The sequence below is a fragment of the Strongylocentrotus purpuratus genome, unplaced genomic scaffold, assembly GCF_000002235.5.
Source record: "Strongylocentrotus purpuratus isolate Spur 01 unplaced genomic scaffold, Spur_5.0 spur5_contig_867, whole genome shotgun sequence".
NCBI lineage: Eukaryota > Metazoa > Echinodermata > Echinoidea > Camarodonta > Strongylocentrotidae > Strongylocentrotus > Strongylocentrotus purpuratus.
In genome coordinates, this window is record NW_022145576.1 from 425,001 (window position 1) to 445,200 (window position 20,200).

Below are 20,200 nucleotides of genomic sequence, written 5' to 3' on the forward strand. Positions count from 1 at the left end.
CACAGATAACGTTGGCGATAGAGCCAGTCTTGTACGATCTATTACCCATGGCTGATACGGCACTGTCTGATACAGATTTCTGAAAATAAACACGAGATACGACGTCCATACATGAATTAAAAAATCCGGGTTTCGCAAGGATGATACTAACAGATACTTTATCAATATTCGTCTAGCCCTAGCATCTAGCTGTAAATATACGCCCAATGACGATGTCGATTTCAATTGTCACTATGCAAATCTAAACTTTTAACACCATGACACCCTAATCTGTATACCGAGGAACCCATCTACCTTACCTGGGTCGAATGTGACGAATGTAGATGAATGTCTTGCTAAAGGACATTACTGCCGCAGTGGGACTCGAACCGCGGACCATGTGATCCACATCCCGGTGTCGTATCTACTAGATCACGACACCTCTATACTGAAGGTTATTCTAAATTCTCATGGATCACCCCTTTTGGGGGGGGGGGGGGGGGGATCTGGGCCCCATGTCACCAAACTTGTCATCAGTGACAAATGACAATTTCTATTATAAGCTAGTGAAATCCTTGCTTCTGATTGGTTATCAGCAGACTTTTCACTGATTTTTTTTTCTTCATTTGTCATTGAAAAAAGGCTTTGTTGAACGGGTCCCTGCACCGGCTACCAGTACACCAAAGAATGTCATTTAAGATTCTGTTGATTGTCTGTCAAGCGTTAATTGCTCAAGTGCCTAGATATTGTAGAACTGCTAAAACTCAAGTCTCACAAATATACTCACAACCTGCGCAGCTCCCAATAATACTTATTGCAAACCCCATCACTTAACCCCTAAAGTATCATTGGGACATCGAGCATTCGCATGCGCAGGCTCAAAACTGTGGAATAACTTACTATTACATATTAGGACATCACCATTTTCATATCAAACTAAAGGCACATTTCCACATTTAACTTTATGTTGTAGATTTAAACACATCAGGGGAGTGTTTCACAAAGACTAAGATCGACTTTAAGTTGGACTTAACTATGGCAGGCTAGTCATGCCACTGCTTGCTCTCACAATTTACTGGCATAGGTCTCTCAAGGGACGAACAAATCATGGTCACAAATCTACAGAATTTATATTTTTCGATAATTCATTATTGAAGGACAAATATTATCCAAAGATCATAATTGAGAGACCAATGGTGAGAGCAACCATGGCATGAATGGCCTGCCATAGTTAAGTCCAACTTAAAGTCGATCTTAGTCTTTGTGAAACACTCCCCATGTGCTCTTGCAGCGCTGTAGAATATAAATATATAGCATTAGTATTGATATTAGTACCTGGACGGTATAGTCTGTTGGTAAAGATTCGGTATAACCCCACGGAGTCATCCACATCTCTCCGTATGCGTGGAAGTCAATGAAGGCCTCGACGCTGTTGAGATTGGTGATGTAATCCGTCACGGTCTCGACTTCGATCTCGGACCAGGGATGGGTTCCAGGGTAGGACTCAGAACACTTCGAAACTTTTGCGACTGAGGAAAAGTAAATGATAACAACTTATACCGTTTCTAATTTAAACTGTATTCATTATTCATAATTCTTGTATACATCTATTTTTTTATTTGATTCAATTTATCAATTAATTGATTGATTGATTTGATTAAATTTATCAATTAATTGATTGATTGATTTGTCTAATTAATCAATTAATTTATTCATTTATTTAGATATTCATTCACTTATTCATTCGTTTATTTCATCTGCATATTTTTTGTTTTTGTCCCTTAAATTTCGCAACGACTCAGCCAGCCGCTGAATAAGCGAGGGGGGGGGGGGGGGGGGGGGGGGGGGGGGGGGGGGGGGGGGGGGGGTAAGAGGACATTTTTTTTGTTCGGTCCCAAAAATTTCGCAACGATTCAGTCAGCCGCTAAATAAGCAGGGGGGGGGGGGGTAAGAGGTCATATTTTTACGGTTACCCAATTTTCTTCTTTTTTTTAAATAAAAAAAAAAAAAAAGGGGGGGGGGGGTTGTGCGTTATGCTTTTTTAAATATAAGAAACATTTTATATTTACCCCATTCGTAGTCCCAGTTTCGGTTAGGGTCAGTTCCGACGCAAGTGGAAGCTGAATTAGGGCTGCGGGTCTTACGCCACATACGATCCTAAGTAGAGAGCAACAGAAAATAATCACATAAACCTTGTTTCACTGAAAGCTCGAAACAATTTGTAGATATATATACCTGTACATTCATTTAATATGCTTATTATGTGCGCACGCATTATCGGTCCCAGTTTCAAGGAGCAAACACCACGGAAAGTTAATTTCTTTTAATTATAAGGTTTGCTTATCATTATTATTTTGTCAGGTGGTGAACGATCACCTACATTAATCAAAACCTTCTGGGCATAAAGATTTAAAAAGTAGTAGTAGTAGAAGTAGTTCAGATTCCGTCCGTTTTGATACGTTTTGTATTTTTCAATCATCTATGTCCTCCTCCCTTACACCATGGACCTTTTACGGATGGACATTCATCGTTTTCTTAACGAATTTATTGTGATTGTCTCCGTCAATGTCGTCTCAATAACATTCCCTATATGTTTCTTCACTTTGATCTCATGATGGTCACCGCCAAAAAGCCGGGACAGAATCAAGATAGTGATTTTACACATGTTAATCTACATGCGCAGAAGATAATAACTCGCCTAAATCATGGAAAAATCGATGTGCAGTTCTGGCTTATAATCGGAAATTGTTGTTCCGTGTACTGTACATGTATTTTATTTTGAAAAACATGTTGATATTACCAGATAGAGGTTATTTTTGGATTTTGGGGTTGTGATTTAAAATCCCGTTTCCCCCTATTTCCTCATAATATTCCAGAGTTACCAAGCACAGGGCTTATAAAGATCATGGCCTTCTAACTGTTTTATAAGGTCATGGGTGCGTGCGAAAGTGTGCGATTCAGTAATAATACCTTTCATATCACCAAAATCGTCTGCTTTTCAACTTTGCTGCTCCCCATTGGGGATGCTTTCATTTAAGACACACTCTTACAGAGCACACCATCCAAACAAAACCCAATAGAGGGAAACTGCTCCTTTGTCAATGACCGAAAAGGCTTACGCAGTGATTATTGTTAAAACAGCTGAATGTTCTCATTAAGATGCACATAATCAGAAGGCGGCGACTATCATTGGATCAAAGAAAGAATCACGTTGAATGTCCATCCGTAATAGGTCCATGCTTACACGCATCCCACACTGATCGCGCACCCCCCCCCCCCAAAAAAAAATACACACGTCGAATGAATGGCAAGGACTGTCTCAATGTTAGCGTTAGATGCGTGTCGTTTTCTCAGCTGCTTGGGTGAGCGAAATGGAAACAGTCCAGGCAGTGGAATATAGTAGTAGTAGTAGTAGTAGTTGTAGTAGTAGTAGTAGTAGTAGTAGTAGTATTATTATTATTATTAGTAGTAGTAGTATTAGTATTGGTAGTAGTAGTAGTAGTAGTAGTAGTAGTAGTATTAGTAGTAGTAGTAGTAGTTGTAGCAGTAATGATAATAATAATAATAATAATAATTATTATTGTCATTAGCATTATTATTATTTTCACCATAATTTTTAGTATATCATTATCATTATCATTATCATCATCAGTATTATTGTTGTTGTTGTTGCTATAATTCTCATTATCATTATCATCATAAGAAAGTAAAAGAATTGTACTCACAGAGGTCCAAGTAAACTCGTATCCGTCGACGTTATAGACAGGCAAGATGTACGTGTGTAGCTCCTCTATCATCGTAGTGGCGTCTTGGTCATTCGAATCGTATCCATCAAGGAGCTACGTCACAAACGAAATACAGCGGAAACAAATCAGTAGTTTGCAGGCACAAACTTTCTAAAGTGATGCTTTATTTCATATAATTTGTATTTTTCTTTTTTGAAATTTATTTATTATATACAATTTGTATTTTTTTTTTTAATTGATTTATTATATATAAAAATTTTTTTGGTGTGAAATTTATTTATTATATATAATTTGTATTTTTCTTTTTGAAATTTATATATTTTATATAATTTGTATTTTTCTTTTTTGAAATTTATATATTATATATAATTTGTATTTTTCTTTTTTGAAATTTATATATTATATATAATTTGTATTTTTCTTGTTGAAAATGGAAATAAAAATTTGAACTTTGAACTTTGAACCTCGAACCCTCGTCAGTCAGTGCGTGACACGGAGTCTGATGTGCGAGACAACGCTGAAGACATACTGCATAGGCTCTACGTACTTTAATTGCTCTGGACAGCCAGAGACTGACAGACCTAGGTTCTGCTCAAGGTTTAAGAAGTTTTGGAAAATGTATCAAATTAGAGTCTGCCTTGCAGACTAGAAAAGAGATTCATTCCTATATATCGAATCTTCCTTCTTGATAAAAAATGTATACCATATTCTTCTTATAGAACAGATGTAACACTGTCGTTCTCATTAACAGGTAAAATGTGATCGCAAAGATTTTTGAAAAAATCAACCTGCGGCAATTTCGATTCCATGACATTTGCTCCGGCGACAATTGCTCCGCTGTAAATTTCATACACTAATCGAATGGCTAACTTCAACCCTGGATTCAACACTATACCCTACCCTAAACCTAACCCTAAACCTAACGTAAAACCCTATTGAAACCCTAACCCTAACCCTACATCTTAGACGAAATAAAGCCCGGAGCAATTGTCGCAGGAGCAAATGTCGTGTCACCGCAATTTCAACAGCAGTGTCCATCATCTTTGAAATATTTCTTTTCTTTTTTGCAATATTATTAAGAAGGAATCTCAAAATATTTGTTGGAAATAGTTCTTTCTGATGTAAAAAAAAAAGTGACATAGGCCTATGCAATATGCAAGGCCTAATGGTTTCAAGTTAGGGCAGCGGTCTCATAACCGGAAGGTCCCAGGTTCGAAACCAGGTCGATGCGCTTGTGCCCCTTCGTCAGGCAATAATCTTTAACACCAGGTCCCTCGGAAATGACTTAAAGCTGTTGATCTCCTGGGATGCTTTTTTGGCAGTCAGTTTAACCCAAACCTTTATACCGCCGAATAAAAAAGTTAAAGGTATGGCCTTCTAAAGACACTACTTCAGGTTTACGTATACTGCCATCTGCTGCTCACAATGTCACGATGTGTCGACATCCATGACCCACAATGCACCACTAACTGCATGACGCCCGCGTGATGTTGATTGGGTACATGAACCGTAAATCGCTCAATGTACGTCTTCGCCAAACGATTGCGCGATTGAAATAATATTACAGCGGTGGTAGAGATGTTGGTAAAATACTGCCTTTTAAGCCCGTCTGTACTAGTTTAGCCAGGAGGGATTAGACCTCCCTGCAAGGTCACTGACAGGTGGTTATCTCATCATATCAGCTCTTAATTAACATAAGAAAAAGGGGATCATGGGGGACCATCGGTCACCGATTAGACATTGTTTGCAATATAGAGGGCGCAAGTAGCTATAAGTAGTGCAGTGGAGCTTTAAGACGTAAATCATACCAAAGATGTATATGATAATATTAAAGGGGCACGCCAGTGTAGTTATCTAAACATGCCATCTGCGTAAGAGCCGTATTCTGTTGGTGTCAATAGGCAGCTATCGCGCCGTCCGCCAGCGCGTACGTATTTTGAGCGCCCTCTGGAATACGGGAAACATGCCCCTTTAAGCCTGATGATTGATGAACGTACCAGTTTGGTCATGTAGATCATTGTAGCAGGGGAGATCCATTCACGAGCGTGGATACCACCTTCGTACCATACTGACCTCTTCGAGTTACTAAACTGATTCGTTCCGATCTGTCAATGAAAAACAGGATACAATCAATAACAAATCAAACATTAATCAATCAATTCTTTTTAATTTGTCAAATTGACTAAATTCTTGTTTTAAAACGGAAATATGAAAGAAATTAAATCATGCATATGACCAAATTTTCACCGATTTTTGCAGTGTAAATTCCGCTCTCGAGACATCGGTGTATGATTCCTGTTTTTGGTCATGCGACTCACCTCGCTTGCGTGCGATCGCACGCAACTGAGCAGAGGCAAATCGCGCATGCGCTCTACTCACGAACAAAAATAAATGGCAGTAAAAAAAAAAGATTTTTCAAAATAGAGTTTGGGCTGTGTAACGGGCCTAGTAAAAGGTGTTTTTGCTTTCTCATCATATACACAGGGGCGGAATCAAGATTGTCAAAAAGGGAGGGGACCGGTGGTTTTCTCTCCCCGAAAACGAAATGTCTGGAATGTCATTGACCCTCTCAGTGAAGGGTTGTGCGTAAGAGCCATTTTTGTCCCGACATGAAAATTGATTTCTTGAAAGCTTAGCGATCGTATTTTTTTAGTGTAATTGTTATTGATATTGTATTAGTATAGTTGTTGTTATTTTTTTATTATGATAGTTATCGATGATATTTTTTATATCTTAATAGTTGTTGATATTGATAATGTTATTGTTATTGTTATTGGTGTTGGTGTTATTGTTGTCATCGTTGTCATTGTTATTGTTAATATCGCAAGTGTTGCTGATACATACCTTTAAGGCCTTGATGTCGCGTCCTTCGTAAGAGCTACCGACTGTGACGACTGACACTATACTTGAATACTGGGCTGCCAAGTCATTCATCCATCCTTCAATCTGATGAGAGAGAGAGAGAAAGAGAGAGGGGAAGAGAGGAGGGGAGAAAGGAGGAGGGAGGGGGAGAGAGAGAGAGAGAGAGAGGAGAGGAGGGGAGAGATAGAAAGAGAGAGAAAAATAGGGAGAGAAGGAGAGATATTGGGAGAGAAAACGGGGAGAGAGAAGGGGGAATGGGAGATACAAAGGTCATTGGAGAACATTAGTACTCTGGTAGCAGTAATTATCCCAGTCAAACCGACAACACCGAAACCTGGCATCGTTTTCACGAAACAGTCACAAGTACAAGTGAATCGTCATCCAATTGAACCCGTGTTAAGTACAACGATGGGATGTTGGTAATCTTGCAATGTTGACGGTTTCATGAAACGCTGCCATGACCGACGATTCACCGAACAAGAGTCGGGCAGTTGAGTCGATTTTGAGTCGGTTAGGCGGTTTGAAAGAGGTAAGAAGGTTATTTATATAAGAATGAGTTTTTCTAATCGCAAGTTACTACATATTATATGGGTACAAATAATTATGGTATATGCGAGAGACCGAAGCAATCGAGTAAGGTTAATTGTGAGACTCTTATTTATACCACTATTCATTGATTGTGTATTGTGTAATTTAACGCAGACAAAATAGTTTGTTTCGTATCATTGTTTTTGTTTGTTCGTTTGTTTGATTTTATTTCTGTATTCATCGACATAATAAACAAGTAATTCACACACTAGGTACAACATTATGTGTTATTATCAAAAGTCAAAATACATAATTTAAATCAATTAAATAATTATACCTTTAAAATGACACATAGTTGACAAATTATTTTGAAATTGAAATATGCAGGAGACCGCCACCATACCTTGACTTTTTGTATAGGTGATCGAATAGAGATGTAAAGGCTGAGTTGAAAAGTTAAACTAGAGCTTGAACGTGATGACGGCCTTGATGTTTTTGGCTGGCCGATATTAATTTTAAGAAATATGGGTCACTGATAATCATGGGGGAAGAATTTTAAAAAATCAAATATTCTAACCAGGTCAAGGGTGTTGAATTGAGTGTATGAGAACGTGGCTGTAGTCCCAGCCCTCTCCTCGTCGATGTCCGTTTGGAGGTCATCGACAGTGACTTCGACGTCCAGATCGCGACCGTTGACGAGGCCGAGAACGAGATCTTGGTACTCGGGGCTGACTAGCATGTCCACGGGGCGGTCGACGTCAGCAGGTTCCTTCCAGAAATTGACCTACAAGACAATGACAAATTATCATTCAAGGTCATCAAAGATTATACTCCTACTCTTACTTTACGCGCCCCAATCCAATGTAAAGTGCTTAAAAGGGAATTCAATTCAATTCAATTCAAATGAACATTTATTTTCTTCCATTCAATTTGACAACATAATTATCTGACATCTGTTCAAATAATACAATTAGAATACAAATAGAAGGGTTCGAAATACGAAAAACAAAAATCACAAACTCGGTGGCTCTGCTTCCTTGCATATATTTCTTTAGAATCTAGAAATATTGCACCCCAAAATCTCCAAAGGTATATATATAATCATACAACATTCGAACAAAAAGTACACAATTCTAATAACCCAGCTAAACCATATTCGTCAAGTCAGTGCCATGAAGATGAAATAAGTCACATAGTGTTATCTTTTACTACTCTTGTCAATAATTTAACGAAATTAACGATCATATGGTAAAAGCACAAGAAATTGCGTTTCTTAGTGAACAAATATATAACTCTTGATCGCTTTGCTCTTACGCTTCATTTTAACGTTATTCAAACTTTGGTTTTATACCACCCTCGGGTTAAGTCCATTTAAGATAATTATAACGTTGTGAAGAAACGAAGAAATCTGGTTTGTATATATTTTGGAGTTGACAAGTTTGAACATGTGAGCGTGTGAGGGTGAGGGGGGGGGGGGTGCATTCCTTAGAAACACCAAAACATGAGCAGTACCAAACTTTATCATTAAGTCATTACTTACATAGTTTCCCAGTACGCTCTTGAGAACGACTAGCTTCTCCAGCTGCAGGCGATCTTTAGGGGTGACACGGAATACCTTGTATCTGAATAATAAGAAGGTCATTCAATTTTTTGTAAAGGTTATTGCTCCTTTTTTGAGGGGAGAATCAGCGTTTTGATACACGTTTAGTTCAAAATTGTCAAGTTGTAAAATTATATATGCAGTGTAAAAATAACGGATACTAATTTGGGCTGTTCAGCTAAAGCCGTCGATGGTAGCTCTCTCTACCTCTTTGTGTGTCTCGAGCATAATTGTGTATTACCAATAACCTTCAAAATAAGATAATAATTAAATTGTTTTAAAGCAAATCGATACGAATTTACCAATCTAAAATACAAGAAGTCCATAATACACTTGTACTAACCCATCGTAATTGACGGCTAGCGCAGTGGCTAAGAGAGCAGTGAATACCAGAAAACGCATCATCTTCGCGTCTGTTCCTTCAGATACAACGTCAAAGAATAAAGTGGATAATAGCGTCTCTAGCACCGTATGTTATTAAACTATTATCTATACAAATAGATAATTGCGGAATAGATAATTATGGAATAGATAATAGTAATGAATATAAAATAAATGGTGAATGTTAGGGGGACAGGGTGATTCTAACCCCCTCCTACATACTTTACTTTTGGAAAACTTAGGCCTTTACCTGGACGGATTTTAGTCACTGCAAGAACAATACGATCATGAATAGTTATATATTAATCATCTTCTTTTACTGCATCACCTAGATAATGTATTTATTTGACGTAATCGTAAAGTGAAATACGTCACTTTCATTGTATTCCTACCTTTCTTTATTTCTAATATGACAAGGATTGGGACTGATTTCAACTACAAACAAAACGTAGGAAAAAGATGGGAATTACTTGGAAAATTAACAACATGTATTTGCCTGTATCTTTTACTTTCGTTGTGGTTGAAAATACATTTTACTTTACAGAAACCAAACGAAAGTAGGATAAATATTATGATATTATTAATTTTTATATTCATACGAGATTATGTCTGGGAAGCTAACATCCCTTTTTCGAAATAAATTCTAGTTATTCCTCATTCCAAAACGGCTTATTAGCATTGACTCCACCCACTGTCACTTTGCACACGGCCCACTTTTGCACACGGTCAATCATTTTTCACACGGTTTAAAATATTGCACGCGTTCCATTCAGAATCGCCACAGCTGTTTGTATCGTCCCATCCATCAGTCTTATTCTGATAATGTCACAATTACATTAATTAATAATGCTGATATTAACCATTTTCAGCTTCGTAACCATTTTGGGGCCATCTTTTCACTCAGCAAATTTACCCTTTTAATGTCACTATGTAATAAAAGTAGAGGTACTTGTAGTTAAATGGTAGAAATACTTGATTGACGATGCGAAGGTCCAGTTTGGTTCGAGCACCGACACTCACTAACGTGCTCTGACAATGAAACAAAAGATACCATCTTCGACCCAGGAATAGTTATCTGAAAGAAAAAACCCTTGAATGGTAAAGCGCCGTTATTGCAGTGGGAATAATACTCTAACATCAGGAGATACAATGGCTCAGTGGCAGAGCCCAACTTTTAATGGATTGAAATTTGATATAAAGAATGTCTACTTTTATATTGAACTGTAGCTGTTTTATTTCTAGATATTTTCAAAACTAAAAGAACTCTCATCATTAAACATGTATTTCTGAGTTTATGATAGGTCATTGTGACTGTCAAAGTTTGGGGCGTACTTTTGTCACAGATCTCTCTCTTCCGGTTCGAACAGCTGATTGTGTTCTCATGGCTTCTTGTCATAATCAGATTAAGTATCTTTACTGGTGATTGTTATTAATTAATTAATTATTGAATACGTCTATGATTGCTATATCAACACCTTATCAGGAAAGTTCAACGTGAAGGTCATGAATTGTCCATATTGGGTTGTGAATTTCCCTGTTGTGCGTTATAGATGTACATGTATTTCATTACTTAACTACATATAACATATATTTATCTTTGTTATAACATATATAACATATATTTATGTCAGAAATGCATCTCAGCAATGCACTAAATGTTTCATACTATCAATTTGAATGCAGAGAAAATCTAATCAATGGAACATGTAAAGATGAATTTAAGTTCTGGTCTTGCAATTGTAGTGTGAAAGAAATTGTCTCGAAGCAGGAGACCGGTTTACTAAGATTGGTTCAAATTTTATGCATAGTTCTTGACCGGGGTTCTTGACCACTTGAAATCTTGCCCGAGGCTTGCCTGATAAAGCAACAAGTCATGTATGCAGACTGGATTCCAAGTATTGTTATTCATTTATTAATAGCAGGTTAATTGAATAACTCGTTACTATTATTTACCTGATCCCCAGGAAAGAATATGTTAGAATCTTAAATCAAAGAATCATGGCGAATTGTTTTTGAAGGTTTACTTATAGCCTTTGAGGATGATAATAATGAAATAGTTCTATTTATATCGCACATAACTGTATCCATCCCCAAGAAACGAAGTAGCATTGTTACCCTGGTTTAGCACAGCTGCCCTAAGGCGCTAAAAGCATTACAGGAATAACATCCTACCAGATGCCTATTCACTACAGGGCAGAGAGGGCAAAAGCAAATTAATATCTTTCAACAACAACAAAAAAAAAGAAAAAGAAAAAAAGATTAATATCTTTCAAAAGGATATTAGTTCCGTGGTGGGACTCGAATCACGAAACCATGCATGTGACCCACAGTCTGCTGACTTATCTACGAGACCCCGATACCTGGAAACCTCTACAGGTTCTTAAGCAGCATGCTGATAATAATTATTCAATCTGTTTCAGCTCGACTTCTGGAGGGAGGCGACGCCGTCTTCGATCGGTCGTCCCGTCGACATCATGGTACCATCGAGCCTTCGGAACAACGTCCACGACATACTGACGTCACTCGATCTCGACGTCACAATCACCATCCCCGACGTGGGAGCCCTAGTGAATGGCCAGATGACAGAGATTCAAACGAGACAAGTAAACGAGCCAGTCGGTACAACAGCCCTGTCCGATTTCGACTACGCACGATACCATACGTATGATGAGGTAAAGATATGAATTCAGCGAAATTTTACAATGAAAGAGGGGCTTCCATCCATTTTGAAGATGGTGGGGTGAAGGGGGTGGGGGGGGGGCGGGCTGGCTAACACCCACGTTAGAAGCGTTCGTGTCAGTAACTAGTCGTATTTACCTAAGTCCGTGAATATTTCAGCATAGAATACTATTTGAAGAACCAGCTTTAAAACAGTCTTTAAAAAAAGGAAAATTTCATTGTGTGGGTTTATAGTTTTATCATTATCAAACATCAATGGGGAGGGTAAGCTACTGGCAACTGCCAAAATCAATCCCCCGGGCCTGCGACGTAAATTAATGAAGAACACAATATCTGTAATGGTAATAACAAGGTCTAATATCCATTAAAAAAAAACCACATTGATCATCTCGTTCCCTTATGCCCAAATAAATGACTTTATAACCAATTATTACTTTTCCCCACAGATCCAGCAATGGGTTTCAGACATTGTGAGTGAGTACAGTGACATCGCGTCTCCCTTTCTGCTCACAACCTCATACGAAGGAAGACCAATCAATGGATTCCGTGTAAGCAATTTATAAAGATCACTTTACAAATTTACTAAAAATACAATAATGAGGGACAGGGGGAGAAGGGAGAGAGAGAGAGAGAGAGAGAGAGAGAGAGAGAGAGAGAGAGAGAGAGAGGGGATGATAGAGCGAGATAGAGAGAGAGAGAGAGAGAGAGGGAGAAAGAGAGAGATGTGGGAGAAAGACAGAAAGAGAGACAGAGAGATATACTGAAATAGAGATGGAGAGAGCGAGAGCGAGAGCGAGAGAGACACATACACACAGAAAGAGAGGGGGAGGGGTGGTGGAGATCTTCATAGGCTACCAGAGTTGGAGTAGGTTGGAATAAGATCTTGTAACACTTTAGGCCAGGTTGGCAGCTCATATAATAACTTTACAAAGAGCTTAGAAGTCTTTTGAAGTACAGGTCAATAAACGCTATACAGTATTCGAAGAAACAACCGAAGGATCAGAGGCACAAGGCCTAATAAAATATCTTTTTGAATCTTGTTATAGATCAGAGGAAGAAATAGTGATGCCAGCGTCACCCCTCCCCCTGCAGTATGGTTTGAGGGCGGTATACATGCAAGAGAATGGATCAGCCCAGCCACCGTCATGTGGTTCACCGGAAAGGTAATTTAATTTTAAATGTTTGCTTTGATAAACCCTAAGTCTAAGAGTTGCGATTGATCCGAATCAATCGCAACTTTGTAGTCTCCTATTTCCTATATACATAGTTGCGATCGATATCAATCGCAAATAAATTGCTATTTAAATCAACTCTTTATAAGACGAGGCCCATGTAGGGCATCGTTTCATGAAATGGTCATAAGAACAAGTTCGTCGATAACTCATTGAAACATTAAAATTAACACGCATTTTGAAGAGACGTCCTTGAACTTGTACTTGTGACCGCTTCATGAAACGATGGCAAGACAATTTAAATTCTAAAAGTCATGAACTTCAGCATCTCTGTGGAAACGTGTCTCGGAATCAGTGGCCGATGTATGTGTATGTAGGGGGGGGGGGCAGCCGAACCCCACAAATGAAGAAAAAGTGTCCCCTAATAATGTATCGTGCCCTCTTTCAAGTTCGTCTTCCAAAAACAGCTGAGAATATGATTTTTTTTACCTGGTATTTTTGTTTTGTTTTTATTTGCTCGTCACAATAATGTCTTCCCCATTTTAAGATTAATATCCTGGGTTTACCCCCTTTGGGCTATGCCATATATGAAGCAAACGATAACTCATGTCCCACTCATTAATCTCGATACCTTGTGCTCTTCTAAAAAAAAAAAAAAAATTAAAACAAATCAAGATTATACTTGTAAATCATCAATGTTAGTTATAAAGTGAGGTAGTTATTATATTCAAAGAGATTTAATAAAATTATGACGTTCGCGTTTTTTTTTCCTTCAATGAAGCTTCTTCAAGATTATGAGGACGGCGACGAACTGGCCGTGAATATGTTTGACAACATGGACTGGTACATCGTCCCATCTCTCAACGTCGATGGCTACACTTATACGTGGACTAATGTAAGTCTATCTTTGAGAAGGGTTTGGTAACTACTAAAAACAAAGTTGGTAGTGTTTATCACGTGTTTCATGTTACACTTCAACATGCCACTTTAACGGGGTCGATATCGTCATTTCATTGTTTTCCATTTGGAATTGAGAACTGAACATTAGCTTTCATAAACTTAAATATAAGAGACATATTGAGTGATTTCAAGTTGGGTGTTTAAGGCTGGTGTTAGTGTTTAATAAACACTAACACCAGCCTAAACACCGAAATGGAAATCAGCTGGTGTTAAGGCTTTGACCTCTGAATACCGTCAACTTCCGGTAGCTAGTGTTATCGATTTTGCAAAATTGTCGTCTGCTGAACTGACCTTTGTGGCTGGTGTTAATATTTTACATACAAATGTCCTATTCACTAATACTAGCCCCTAGGGATTAAGCAAATGTTGATTTCCAGTTCGGTGTTAGTGTTGTACCCGCGCACATTCAACGCACGAACGACGCCAATTTATTGTCTGACGATCAAATAAAAATATGTGAAACACGTAATTCCTATATTCTTTCGTGTAAAATTAGTTATTTTCTAAGACCAGAGAAATAGGTGTAAATTTATTCTGTACTTTTCATGATATCTTTAGTTTTGATGTACTATTTTTAAATCATCGTCGTAAAATCAAGTATGTGGTGACGTCACGGCTGGTGTTAAGCTATCGATTTTGATATTGGTATCGGGCTCTTAATTTCATCAGCAAATTCTCCGCTCGATTTAAGAGCTCTTGACTGCTCTAAACACTAACACTAACACTAACACCAAACTTAAAATCACTCATTGGGTAGACAAATTAAGAAGTAACATGCACGATGCACGATGTTAAATTTAACGTAACTAAAATTATATTCCGTACTTCTGACATCACTGGCGAGTATAAAAGCAAATCAACTTAAATCCGGGTTAGAGCCCTGATAAAAGTATAAGTTGATTTCGTCCGCTGATCTATGTAAATATAATTCATAATATTTCAATCGTGTAATTATTAAATCAATTTCTAATTTTCATTTGGAAACTTAAATTATTCGTTTGTTCATTGTAATAGTAATGCTAAAAAATAGTGGGTTCTTGTATATCGCTCATGTATGTCAAATTTGATAATCTTAGAGTCATTTGATTTCGATAATTTCTCCGAAGTAAAAACAAGTTCACACTTGGCGCTCCAGTATTCAGGATACTTAGTTTTGTTTGTTTTTCCCCCACGTTCAACATGTATGCCCATCTTAGTTCTTTGCTCTTTCACTAAACAGCTCTGAATAAGTACCCCAAAAGGGAAAAATCTAAAGGTATTGAAAAACGGCAAAAACTGTTGAGTACCATCAGTTTGAAATGTAAATGTTTTCCAACGTTTCTCTAATTAAATAACAAGACAAGATTAAGTTTCTGCATGAGGAAGATAGTATGACGTCATAATGCAAGCTTGTTTCTCATGCTTAGGATCGACTTTGGCGGAAGACCCGATCGGATAATTTCGAGGGTACAAACAGCGGGTGCGTGGGAACCGACCCGAACCGTAACTTCCCTTTCGGATGGTCCGGTAAGTTACGTCTACCTTGGACCTGTGGTGTAGAAAGGAGGGGTGGGGTGGGGGGGGGGGGGTGTTGGCGTCTCACCCCTCCCCTACCATCGCATGACGAAAAATATGAGAAAAAAGAAAACAGAGAGACAAGGAGAAAACATGAAAGAATGAGAAGGAAAATTCTAAACTTGTAAAGGACTTGGATCAGTTTAATATTGGAAAGATGCTACACACTAAACGCAAAAGAGTGGAAATCCACACTTTTAGAAGTAAACCTAACATTAGGAATCAATTAGTTTTTTGGTTGAATCCGCTCCAAAATTAAAGCAGAATAAACTCCAAACGAGGTGTTACAATTTCCTTTTGAGAGTGCATAGATTGCAATATTTTGGACTTGAATTTCTACTCCAAAGCGAAAGGACCACTGCATGCTATGACTCATAAAATCCTAAATGAATGTATTCCTGTTAATACAGAGATCATTTAAACATACGCAAGTGAGTTTTATCAATATCACTAATCTCTCCTAATCAAATCATTCTAGGTAACGGTACCAGTCCATTTCCCTGCTCGAACATCTACCACGGAAAATCCGCACTCTCCGAAACTGAGATCGACGGCGTGGTCGAATACCTTCGCAGTCTGAAGGCCGGCGGACAGGACTTCCATGTCTTCATGGACTGGCACAGCTACGGACAGTATTTCCTCTCGCCGTGGTCGTACTCGGCCTACGCCCCCAACCCTCCCGACTACGATGACATGGTGAGAACGCAAGGATGGAATGGATGGATGTTAACCAATTTCATTCATTTCATTTCATTTATTTATCATGATTTACAACGAAATACAAATGTCATGATAATAAATATTTAGCAAAATTTATTCAAAATATAATTACAGCTGAAATGAAGAAGAAATAAACACTAAAATTAGTACCTTTGAAGGAAAAAAAAAGGAGAATAATTGCAAATTAAACTGGACATACAGTTATTAACTAAATTACTCAAACCCTTAATTTTATAGTTATGTAAGTATGTGAAAATTGATTTATCCCGATTTATGTTTCTTGAGAATGTGACATATAAACGCTTACATCTAAAAGAATCCAACAAAGGCCCTTATTCAACCAGTCCACCATTGATTCTTGACTTACGAAAAACACAAAAATCACAAAATTTACACGGGGTATAAATTGTTTAGTTGTTAACTGTATATTACGTGGAAAAGGAAAGATCCACCTGTGGATCGACCAGAGCCAGGTCGTTTAAAATAAAATACGAAGTATGAATAATTGTTAGAAATCGCAACTCTCCAGTCAAAGGCACACGATGCGATGTGAAAAATACTAAATTCGGAACAGTACGTTGTATGGATAGGCCAACTAAAAAGAATTTGAAATTGCGAATCGACAGCTTAGAAAAATAGGAAGGGGTTAGCCTTGCCTGACATTGCATCATGTTTGGGGCATTCCTTCGACTCCTTCCTTCTATCAGTCTTGCAAGATATTGCCACCTTGACCACAAATCTTGCCCAAATCTTCAGGGGTTTAAAATGACAATTCTTTACTTTTGTTTCCTCTCCAGATGTTGATGGGCAATGCTGCTAGTGACGCCATATTTGATGTGCACGGAACTGTGTTCCAGAGCGGTTCTTCTATTGAGCTTCTCAGTGAGTAGGCTGTAGGGCAGGCATTTCATACCATAACATCGATTTGTTTTCCTCCATCATTTCTCCCCCACCCCCCCCTCTCTCTCTCTCTCTCTCTCTCTCTCTCTTTCTATGTTCATTCAATTTAAAGTCTAATTTGTTTTCTTCTTATAATCATTACAAAATGGTAAACATAGATTGCAGTGAAGTAAATAATTTAGAAAATATACAGAGGTGAAAAACCCGTTATGCAAATCATGTGTTGGGAATTACAAATAAACAAGTTATGGTAAGAACATCATTATACGACGTATTGTAGGCCTTCATTATTATTATCAATACTTAAAGCCCAACTGTGCTACTTGCTCCCTCTATATAGAAAACAATGCCTAAGCGGTGCCCGTTTGTCTCCCATGGTCCTCTTTTTCTTATGTTAATTGAGAGCTGAGGTGATAAGATAGCCACCTGCATGTCAGTGACCTTGCAGGGTAGTCTAATCCCTCCTGTAAACTAGTACAGATGGGCTTTACAGAATAACATAATTTTCCGTACCCTGCCCTTTCTTTCAGACGAGGCGGCCGGGTCCAGTAAGGACTGGGGGTACGTGCCCTACGACCCCACCAGCAAGTTTAAGGGTGGACTCGGGGCCAAGTACTCCTACACCGTGGAACTCCGTGACAAGGGCGAGTACGGGTTCCTGCTGCCCGAGAACCAGATCCAACCGGTTGGAGAAGAGATCTACGCTGGCGTTCGCGCCATCGGGGACTACATCCTCAGGGAGCTGGGCTTCATTGTCTAGATTGATGACCTCTGCTTTCAGCTGATGTTGATTCCTTGTACAGTCAAACCTGCTTTAGCGACCACCTGTCTACAAAGACCACATCTTTTCTCATTGAAACATGTACTGAATGAACCTGTACAAAAACACCACCTGCCTATAAAGACCACTTTTCTTGTCTCCCTTGGGTGGTCTTTATAGACAGGTTTGATTGTATTATAATTATATTTTGTTGATTGGTTACCTGTCCTTCTTCAAGTTATCTGGAGTTTCGGTACTAACCGGATTACCCAATTGCACATCGTTCAATATGCAGTTATGGCTGTATAATCATTTTCTGTTTGAAACTAAATTAAGCATGTTGCGTTCCAGTTGCATTACATACCTCGCAGTACATTCATTGCTGAGTAATGTTACACTTCTGTCGGTGAAATATCTTTATTTTTGTTGTGTTATTCTCTCAATATTTTTAATGTTCAACTCTCAATAAACTTACTGGACCAACAAAATATCTTAAGCAGAACTAAAAATGCGTGTGGGCAAGGTTTCTGGAACAAAGTAGAAAAAGGAAACAGGTCAGATTTACTTTTGGTTATATAATAGGGAACCTATTACACAATTCAAAGAGTTTGTTTGTCGTATTTTCGACGTGAAGTAGCAAACATTTGTTTTTTTATTAATTTTTTTATCATTGAATTTATTCGTCATTTTCTGCTTCGCGTAATGTGTATAAGTCAATATATAACTTAAAGTAGTAATCAAATTCGAAATACCACTTTATGACTATCATAACTATATAGAAATAACAATACGTTTTGTATATCATTAACATTATTATAACCACTAAAGGATTATAGTAGCCACTGTAACTTCATTAAAATACAAAAAAAAATCTCCGTACAAATATTACTTCAAAACGTCATAGTATGAGCTGGGACCAAGTGAATCTCGTGAAATGTGATTGTTTACAAAATTGTTAATCCAAATTAATTAATTTAATACATTTATTGAATCCAGGCTCATTTTCTGCTGGCAACGTGAAAGAATGTGCCAGCATGAATTAATGGTTGTTGAAAAACTGCAACTTTAATAAGAATTCTTGTTAGAATAAAACGTATTGGAAACAATTTGAGGCAGAATTTAAAAAAATAGCAGTATGAGAATAAGAAGTTAAAAACATGAAAAGTGGGAAAAAGAATTGATCATGGCAACGAATCCATCTGGAATGATTACTTGTTTAAAATGTCGTTTGTTGAAAGCCAGAAAGGCGTTAACTCTGTGTTACATCATCTGAGCTAATGCCCCTTCTGTCTCTCCGTGGACAATGTGTTGTTTTCATGTATTATTCTCACTCAGAATATGATGTGTTGAAACATTTGATTATAAAAGGATAAATCTACGAATGACAGCTCCTTTGGAGTTTTTCATTATCAATGCAATAAATGCAATGTCTGTAAATGGCATGTCACCGTAGCCACTTGTGTCCACAGCATACGTTATTCTTACTTTACATTATGATAAACGAGTGAGCATAGAGTACACAAGCTGTGACGTCATACAAATCTATTTTTAGAATTTCTCAATTTTTTTCTTCATTTTCCGAAAGAGCATAAAAAATAATGTCCAAATGTCGAAAACCAGTTGAATGTTTTAAGTATTGGCTGAGATATGACCATCTGAATAAAAATATGTCCTATGGGAACTCAGTGTTATATGCTCTGGCTCCTAGTGGTTATAGGAGCCAGCGCATATAACACTGAGCTCCTATGGGGCGTCTATTTAATCAGATGGTCATATCTCAGCCAATACTTAACATATTCAATTGGTTTTCGACATTTGGACATTTTTTGTTATGCTCCTTCGGAAAATGAAGAAAAAATAGAGAAATTCTAAAATAAAGTAAATTAGTCAGATGCACGTGGATAATGTGGACTTAGCATAGACCCTAGAATTTTCTACAACAAAAAGCCGATAACGATTCCAGAAAACTCGTAACATTTGGGGGTAACATTTCGAAGCGCAGCCGAAAGCATGAACAACAACTATTATTCTTAACGTGACAGGCTTTATATTCTGTGTTGAATTACCTTGCGAAACCAAGTAATCCTAGACAGTATTGGTAGATCATGCAGGCTTTAGCTAACAATGCCCTGGCGTAGCTACTAGCAACAGGTATGGGAAAAAGAAATGTGAACATAAATGGGATAGGTTTTTACTGTCAACAAACTCCTCTTGATAAATGCCGTTTTAGTTATTTAAGAAGGACTTTTGAACAAGATGTGTTCGTTAGAAGTGCATCTTCTTTTCAATTAATAGGGATTCACAAAACAAACTCAACAATAAAAGAGTAGAGGGGAGAGAGAGAGGGGAGAGAGGGAGA

The 20,200-nt window shown here is 37.8% G+C and overlaps 2 protein-coding genes across 2 annotated transcripts in view; one reads left to right on the forward strand and one right to left on the reverse strand.

Annotated features, from left to right (window-relative positions):
• The window catches only part of LOC100893878 (carboxypeptidase B), a 10,001-nt gene extending 868 nt beyond the window's left edge, over nt 1-9,133 (reverse strand). The window contains exons 1-9 of the mRNA XM_030975060.1: nt 9,059-9,133; nt 8,656-8,737; nt 7,693-7,899; nt 6,570-6,671; nt 5,723-5,830; nt 3,705-3,818; nt 2,049-2,136; nt 1,315-1,508; nt 4-79 (exon numbers count right to left, since the gene is read on the reverse strand). Of these exons, the coding sequence (XP_030830920.1) occupies nt 4-79; nt 1,315-1,508; nt 2,049-2,136; nt 3,705-3,818; nt 5,723-5,830; nt 6,570-6,671; nt 7,693-7,899; nt 8,656-8,737; nt 9,059-9,120 (1,033 nt within the window). The 5' untranslated portion in view covers nt 9,121-9,133. The remainder of the gene's footprint in view (nt 1-3; nt 80-1,314; nt 1,509-2,048; nt 2,137-3,704; nt 3,819-5,722; nt 5,831-6,569; nt 6,672-7,692; nt 7,900-8,655; nt 8,738-9,058) is intronic.
• Nucleotides 1-17,841, forward strand: part of LOC593474 (carboxypeptidase B) — a 20,705-nt gene extending 2,864 nt beyond the window's left edge. The window contains exons 3-10 of the mRNA XM_030974823.1: nt 11,517-11,768; nt 12,222-12,323; nt 12,822-12,938; nt 13,729-13,842; nt 15,314-15,413; nt 15,940-16,157; nt 16,979-17,063; nt 17,612-17,841. Of these exons, the coding sequence (XP_030830683.1) occupies nt 11,517-11,768; nt 12,222-12,323; nt 12,822-12,938; nt 13,729-13,842; nt 15,314-15,413; nt 15,940-16,157; nt 16,979-17,063; nt 17,612-17,841 (1,218 nt within the window). The remainder of the gene's footprint in view (nt 1-11,516; nt 11,769-12,221; nt 12,324-12,821; nt 12,939-13,728; nt 13,843-15,313; nt 15,414-15,939; nt 16,158-16,978; nt 17,064-17,611) is intronic.
• The last annotated feature ends 2,359 nt before the right edge of the window (nt 17,842-20,200 follow it).